Below are 8,658 nucleotides of genomic sequence, written 5' to 3'. Positions count from 1 at the left end.
TAGAAGATTTGATTTGCCTCTTTGTGTGTACTAACATTTCAGAAAAAATGAACTCCAGACTACGAAGACTTCCAAATCAAATTCAGAATGAGATACTTTGTAAAATTTGAAGTTTGCATTTCTTTGTAATTAAATTGAAAGGGAGATTGTAATTGAGTGAAAAACAATCACACACACACATAAGGAGATCATAAAAAATTTATACTGATCGTACTGGACGATTATAGTTCGTACGGACGATCAGACATTATCTCCTATGAGCACAGGAACGAATAGCGACTTGCTTCAAAAATTTCTAAGTCCTATTCGTCCAGATGAATTTACAATCGTCCAGGACGATTGGTTCTCTGTAAATTTTCGTCCAAACGAAATTAAATTATCGTCAATGGCATTGGTCCTCTTGAAAATTTTTCGTCCAGACGAAATTAATAATCGTCCAGGACGCATCTGGTCTCTTTTTTATGGAAAATTTTCTAGTACGAAATAAATATCTCAATGGCGATTGGTCCTCTTGGAAAATTTTCGTCCAGAATAAATTAATAATCGTCCAGGACGATCTGGTTCTGAAAAATTTTTGTCCAGACGAGATAAATTATCATCAATGGCATTGTCCTCTGGAAAAATGTTCCGTCCAGACGAAATAAATATATCGTCGAGGACGATCATTCATCTGTAAAATTTTTCGTCCAGTTACGAATAATTTTTTGTCCAAACGATAATCCCCCGATAGAGCTGTTCGCGTTTCCTTAAGCACTTTTCATAGAGTGACCTCGTAGTACATCTTATAGGTATCTCATCACTTCTCCCTCCCCGCGCCAAATTCTTAGGAGATAACTACACATTTGAATAATAATATTTGGAATCATCAAAACTACATAAGTTGCAAAAATATGAAGCATGCAAATAGCAACTATCTTAACAAGGTCTCCACACTAAATATATTCTACTTTGAATAGTGCAAGTGTGGAAAATATTTCCCAACATTCAATATAAAAAGCATTTAACATAAAAATAATAATTTATTAATCTATATGAGTTATAATATCTTTTCCTAGGTTTTGAACTTATATGCTTTTGGTTAGGATTGCAAAATTATTCAAGTGTGGGAGCTATCATATTTTTCTTAAAAGCTTTTAATTTTATTTGAAGATATGAGTTTGCATTTTTCAAAATTGATTTTTTAATCTTCAAATCATGTTTGCTTTGATTAGATTCACCCATAAATTCTTTAAAATCATTTTCAAGCTCAATATAAGATGTTTTCAATAGTTCATGCTTCTTATTCAAATCATCAAATTTATATAACAAAACCATGTGATTGTTATCTATGGTTGCATGATGATTTCTAAGATTTTCATGTTGTTTTTATAAATTCAAATACCAATACTAAGGTTAGCATGCAAATTTTTAAGTTTTCTCTATGCATTATGAATTTTTTCAGAAACTTTAAATAATTCATCGTAGGATAGGTCACATACCTCATCTTGATATGAATGCTAAAGTTTATCTGTCATTAAAAACAAATTTATAATCTCATCTTCTTCTTATATTTCTGAAGATTTTGAAGCTAAGTCAGCCCATAAAGCTCTTTGCATTTTTTTCTTTCCATTTCTAACATTTATTTTCTCATCAACTTTCTCCTTATTAGGATTAGCATTAAGATTTGGACATTCACTCTTTATATGTCCAAGTTTTATGCATTTATAACAAATAACTTTGTTAGTAAATTTTGGATTCTTATTGAACTTACTTTTATTCTAATACTGACATTGTCATTATTTCCTCTTAAGAAAATTTTTTAATTGCTTAGTCATAAATACAATATCTTCTTCATCCCTAGTATTGATTGATCACTCTTTGAATCATCAACTTTCAAAGCTATATTTCTCTCTTTCTTTTTGTCATCTACATCGATCTGTCTTTGATTCACTCCTTACTAGTAAGTAATAAATGATCCAAGCAGATTGTCAGTAGAATATACATTACGATTTTTAAACTCATTTATGGTAGTTATCTTTACGTCATAAGTAGTATGAAACAACGTAAAATTTTATTAACTTTTTTAAATTTGTAAGTTCACTTCCTAAAGTATGCAATGAAATAAAAATCTGAGTAAACCACATATACATATCAGAATTTAACTTATTTTTCCTTATTTATTCCTTCATAAGTTATGTAAAGTCTATCCCATATTTCTTTTCTAGTTTTGCACTAAATAATAGTGACTCTCATTTTTCCCCCACAGCAAAACTGAGAAGCCCTTACAAAATATCTCCCACTAATCCGGTATGGCAAAGAATCATCACCTTTTATACTCTTCAAATGATGGCAGCATACTATATCATCCTTTTTCACTTGGCTAGTGAAGGCAGAGAACCTTGATCCAATCTTGAAGATCTTCCTTCAAGAGCCTCCAAAGAAGTTGGGTAGAAACTTAAAAAGACAAAAAAAACCCTCACTTTGGTCAACCTTGTTAATCCCTCATAACTCCCCTTCACTAGATCTCACTCTTCACTCATAAAATCTCTCCCAAACACACTCTCATTCGTCCCTCTCAAGAAAAATTCGAAGCAAATGATAGTTGAGATAGTTTTAGGACCCTTCATATAGAAAACACATAAAAAACATCCAAAAACTAAAATTTTCAATTACCATCCCTATATTGTACTATACGATTTGTGGGATCATATCGATACGAACAATTCCAAAAATCAGGGCTTCATTTGATACGAACTTGGACGAACTCAATTTCATACACTATTAGTCATTTGTATGAATTCACATCATAATGTACAAATAGTTAAAACTAAATCTGTTCATTCAGTATGATTGATATGAACCCAATTTCATCTTTGTCAATCATTTTACAAATCACAATTACTAATACAAATAGTTCAAAAATAAATATGTTCGTTCAGTACGATTTGGTACGAATCTAATTTTCTACTATGTTAGTCTTCTGTACGAATTCACATCGTATTGTACAAATAATTCATAAATAAATGTGTCCATTCAATATAATTAGGTACAAACCTAATTTCATATTCTGTTAGTCGTTTGTACGAATTCACATCATACTATACAAATAGTTAAAAAATAAATAAGTTTGTTCAGCACAAACCTAATTTTGTACTCTATTAGTCATTTGTACGACTTGACATCGTACAGTTTAAAAATTCAAGCCATGATTTGATTAACTGCATTCTAGAGAAAAAACTTATCAAATCATACAGTATTATTATATGTTGTATAGTAAGATTAGTTTTAAAAAATTATCACTCTCCTCCTTTGTGTGTGTGCATGATTATCCAATTATAATCACACTTACTCATACTCAAGAAATAAAAATAAAGATATACATACTCTTTTACATGAAATCCTATTCTACCTTGTCTTGAAGTCTTCATAATCTTGAGTACTATATAATTTCTCTGAAATGTTAATACACACAGAAATAATTAGAAATATCTAATATATGCTAGGAGAAAAAAATAAAATCATAACAATAATATTTAGTTATCATGAAAAATCACAATCTCAATCTTGATTTCTGATTTGCAACAACACATTCTCCCTTTCTTTGCCCATCATGAAGAATAGCTTTCTTATACTCATCCCAAACTTTAGATCTTTTTTTTTTCATTTTATTTCTTCCTATAATATAATCAGCTTCTTCAATATCATTCACTTGATTTTCATTAGTCCACTTTTCAACATCTTCATCAATGTCATTGTCATCATTATGTGTATTATTATCATTCACAAGTTTATTACCAACATAAGAGTGAAGATGATCATTAACTCTTCCAGTCTTAGTATTTATAGGATCAATATTACTCCCTTTCATACTTACTGGTGTTGATATTCTTAAAAAAAATGATAAAAGCATGAGAATTGAAAAATCTAATTTACATCTAGAAACTTTTTTTTTTTTTTGAAATGCAAGTATGAGAATCAAAGAACTAATATACATCTAATTTACATCTAAAAACTAATTATCATTTTTTAATGCAATAAAGAGAATCAAAACCCTAAATATACATTCAAATATACATCCAAAATAAGCAGCACAACAGTTATAATTTAAGGCATCTAGCAAAACTATAATTGTCAGCAGCCAAAAGAAAGCCTTCTCAAAGCTAAGACTCAAATATATTTGAGATAAGCTTTAGAAACTTTCAGAAACTAGGAAGGGGCAATTCCCCTAATTGTCAAAATGGCTGTCCAAAAGGAAATGGTTTGGAATTAAGGGATTATCATCATCGTCTAATGACAAATATAAATCTCATTAGACCACACAAAATTTTAGCAGCATCAACATTTGTCAGTCCACAAGTAACCAGTAGTGAAATAATCCAAACATTAGGCCACAAATCAAAAGAAAAACCATGTTAGAAATAAGGAACAGGCGATTCCCGTGGTTGCCAAAATGGTCGTCCAAGAGGAAATGGTTTGGAATTAGGGGATTAATCATTGTCCAATGGCAAATATAAATCTCATTAGACTACCAAAAAAGAATTTACTAGCTTGAACATATGTGAGCCCACAAGTAACCAATAGAGAAATGATCCAAACATTGGGGCATATATTAGAAGAAAAACCATGCAAATATAGAAAGCTTTTAGAGATGCATCATAAACACCATAAAAAGGAAAGACCAATATACAAGCATCTGAAATAAACAAGAAACCACCAACCAAAGATAAGATAACACGTAAAGAAAATTGCATCAATAAGTAAAATATCAGAGATTAACAACAACCTTGATATGCTGCCATTTTTTCCACCTTGAGATGAAGCTCCGTGTTAATAATGATGCAACCATGTCAATGCTCGAAGATTAAGAGACAAATTTTTGCACTCAACCGTCACTTTGTTGATTTGAGAAATTAACATAGAGCGAAAATGACGGAGAAGAACTAAAGAAAGAAGAGGAGGAAATAAAACCAGTAAAAGAAAGGAAAAAATACGAAAGGGAAGAGCCTGGAGTCGGCTCACCGCTGCAGTCGCACGAGAGAGGGCGAGACCTAGGAGTGGTCTTTGCACGGCTCTGTCTCGTCTCGGATGGGAGGACGACGGAGCAATTAGGGCCTGAAGGCGTGGGCTTTGATCTTCGATCTGTCACCTGTTCGATAGAGCGAGGGAGCAGAGAGGCGGGAGGGCACGATGCAACTAGGGACGAGGAGGCAAAAAAGAGTACGAAAAGTGTGGCGGGCAAATATTTTTTTAGTATAACATGTAATATGTAATAAGCCTATCAAAATTCTTAAATTAATAATATATATATATATTATCATTTAAGCTCGATTATAGGCTCGAGCTCAAGCTCGATGCTCGATAAGCTCGGCTTGCGAGCTTGTTAACCAGCCAAGTTCGAGCCTGCTGATGAACAAATTTGACTCACGAGCCGGCTCAACTTATTTATACTTAGATTGGGATAGATGAGTATAAATAAATCCCAGAATAAATTGGTTTTCAAGCGGGCGGGTAAAAGACGAAAATCACGAGGTAAAAGTAAGAAACCATCGAATAAATGCGAAAGGGTTCTGTATTCGCGTCGCGCAAAAACCAAAGCAGAGTAAAAGAAATTATTAATTTGACTTAAATTGAAAAAGGGGGAAAAAATAAATGGAAAAGGTGAGAGGTAGAAGACGAAAGCAATAAGTTGGCTTGGAGGATGTAAAGAGAAGCAGCGGAGATGGTGAAGAAGAAGAGTTCAAGACTCTTCCTTTCCTGAATAAGGAGATAAACAGGGAGAAGAAGGCGTTCTTTATCTATTATTCTCTAATAGATCGATCGAACGAGGCATCGTTCGGATCTTCATCGGAGAAACTTTAACGACGATGATGAGGAAGGGGCGTACGCTGGCTGCCGGAGAAGCTCATCTGACCGATGCACCTCCACAGCCGCCGCCGAAAGAGATACGCTTTCGGGGAGTTCGCAAGCGTCCTTGGGGCCGATTTGCCGCTGAGATTCGCGATCCCTTGAAGAAGACGAGGGTATGGCTCGGCACCTTTGACTCTGCCGAGGACGCAGCTCGCGCCTACGATGTGGCAGCTCGTGAACTCCGCGGTTGTAAGGCAAAGACTAACTTCCCTCCTCTCATCGCCGGTGGTATCCACGTAGACGCGCAGTTTTTCCCGAATCCAGCGCCGACGCCGCCGCGTCCCACATCGAGTAGTCTGAGCAGTACAGTGGAGTCTTTCAGCGGTCCGCGCCTCTCTATCCCCCGGCCGCCTTCGATCCACATCCGGCCTCCGGCGAATCAGGCGCCGTTACGTGTTCTGACCGGTGACGAAGACTGCCACAGCGACTGCGGCTCCTCGTCTTCTGTCGTCGACAACGGAGACGTTGCGTCGGAGTACCGGAAACCCCTTCCGTTCGATCTCAACCTCCTTCCGCCACCGAATGATGACCTGCAGAGTACCGTTCTCCGTCTTTGAAGAAAAGATCTGAAGAATTGCTGAAAAAGGAATTTGGTTCTCCTCTTCAACGGTCTTCTACTTCTCTTTTCTTACACTTATTTTAATTTGCTTATCTCTATTATTTAGCACCTGATCGGGATTTGTGATCGGAACAGTTCACATTTGGGGCTTTATATTTGAATCTATTTGATGTTCTTTGTTTCCCCTCTACACATCTTATCCTGTACAAAAGTTCTATCTTCCTAATTGAATGAGATATACTATCTGATCTAATTCAAAGTTCTCAACTTTTTTTCTTCGCTGCTTTTTTTTTTCTTTTCTTATTTTGATTCCTCTGAGATAAACCATATGAGGATAGAAGGCATCACTAGTTTGGTATATGTTGCTGGGGTTACTGATTCTTGTAATATTGGTCGGGAGTTAGCGAAAATTTATAGCTGGATCCTTGCAGATTGTATGCAGAAAAATGAAGATATTCTAGATCTAACCAACCACTGTATTAGATTTTAGATATAATTTGTGCATTGGTTATTCTCTTCTTTGCAGCACATCTTGTGCTGGAATTCTATGAACTCTTGAGGTTTTGCTGTTAATTGGTCAATTCTTTGCAATTATTTGAGCTGGCAAATAGGTGAGATCTATGCAAACACAAGAGAAAAATATAAAATAAAAGACAGAAAGGAAGGCGGATGCACAAAAAATACACAAGAATTTTATTAATGATCGCCCAATTTATGGATATGTCTTGTTGCTACCACTGCAAATTTCTCTATGATTTTATTGTGAATTAGAACCATAATTCTTCTTCTGCAGCATAAATATGTCATCCCTCTTTTAATAAAGAGAAAAACTTAGGGGTTGACTTGTTGCTAAATTTTCATTGTGTGCTTTGTTTGTCGGGCAAAATTATGCTTCATAACTTGAATATTTTCTTTTTTGATTAGATTGTGTCTTTGTGGCTAATTTATGTCTCAAACTTAATATGTAATTCACTAATTTGTAAAAAAAAAATGTCTCAAACTTTCTTTGTTTGGGGTTTGGAATGCAGGTGGATTGTATTAAAACCTTTGTTCTTTTTATACTTTTGATCTCCAAATTCTCTCTCTTTCCCTGCATCATCTGTAATGAATCCTGAAGGAATTTTCATTGTAAACATGACTGATTTTTTCTGGAATCATTTCTGTCCGTGATTCATCTAATGCAGGATTATTGTCTTGATATTTTATTAGTAGCCTGCTTTATTGGTCCTTTATTTAATTCTTTTTGTTAAGGGTTCATTTGGTTGCTTTAAGTAACAAAAAAAAAAAAATTACTAGATTGATGGCTTTGTTTTATAAGTTTTAAGTTGCTCAAATCTTCCATTGCTTCATTCAAATGCATTGAGTTGTTTCAAATATAAAGTGAAAATAATAATTTTATTATTGTTCATCCCCCAGGAGTCAAACGAGCACCCAGATTAAATTTGTCTTCCTCCTAAAAAGGAATATATGTTATAGTCTATTATTATTATTATTATTTTGGACTTTTGAGCTAATTAAGAAAAATTCACACACACATCACATACGCAAGCTTCGAATCCAAGACCCTTTGGTTGATCATCAAAGCTTCCAACTAATAGATCAAGGTGAATTGCATATTTGTGCTATCATTATTGTTTATTGTTACTTCGTCAGTTTTTTTCTTTCTTTTGATTGCTGAGATTTATATGACACGCTTCATATTTTGAAAGCAACGAGCTTTAGAGGATGGGGAGCTTTGGAAAAACATACATTTGATGTAGGGGACATTTAAAATTAAGTAGAATTTTTATAAAATTTTCTTCAGTGGATCTTATAAATTTGAACAAGTAAATTCTGCTTGGTATATCTTGTAAATTGTTTAGATGGTCATATATTAAGTCTGAGTGTATGTTAGAAAAGTATTAGATTACTTTTTTTGAAGATTTTTGTTATATAAATGCAATTCTTTACAGTGGTAGATGAACGTGGCAAACTTGAAGCCACATAACGAGCCACCTTTGCAAAGATTAGAGGCCACATCCACAAGAAATAAATGCGAAGGATGGTATACAGATTTAAAAACCTCTTAACTTCTTTAAGAACAAAATGAGAATCTATACTTGAAAGGAAAGAAAAATCTCTTCGTCAAGAGGCTGTTTAGTCGCATGTTTTGAAGAAGCATATATTTTAAGAATATCTATCTTATTTGGTTGGTTGTAAAAAAGTTCAATTGA

At 34.0% G+C, this 8,658-nt stretch overlaps 1 protein-coding gene across 1 annotated transcript; it reads left to right on the top strand.

Annotated features, from left to right (window-relative positions):
- Positions 1-5,412: 5,412 nt before the first annotated feature.
- On the top strand, positions 5,413-6,721 carry LOC110092982 (ethylene-responsive transcription factor 3). Its single transcript, XM_020817704.2, has one exon. The coding sequence runs from the start codon at positions 5,844-5,846 to the stop codon at positions 6,441-6,443; it is 600 nt and encodes a 199-aa protein (XP_020673363.1). The 5' UTR covers positions 5,413-5,843; the 3' UTR covers positions 6,444-6,721.
- The last annotated feature ends 1,937 nt before the right edge of the window (positions 6,722-8,658 follow it).

This window comes from Dendrobium catenatum, unplaced genomic scaffold (assembly GCF_001605985.2).
Source record: "Dendrobium catenatum unplaced genomic scaffold, ASM160598v2 fragScaff_scaffold_671, whole genome shotgun sequence".
Lineage (NCBI taxonomy): Eukaryota > Viridiplantae > Streptophyta > Magnoliopsida > Asparagales > Orchidaceae > Dendrobium > Dendrobium catenatum.
Note: the sequence above shows the minus strand (reverse complement) of the source record. Positions and strands in the feature narration are given on the sequence as shown.

Excerpts from the sequence above, each read along its gene's own strand:
- LOC110092982 (XM_020817704.2), top strand. The coding sequence starts at position 5,844 with ATGATGAGGAAGGGGCGTACGCTGGCTGCCGGAGAAGCTCATCTGACC.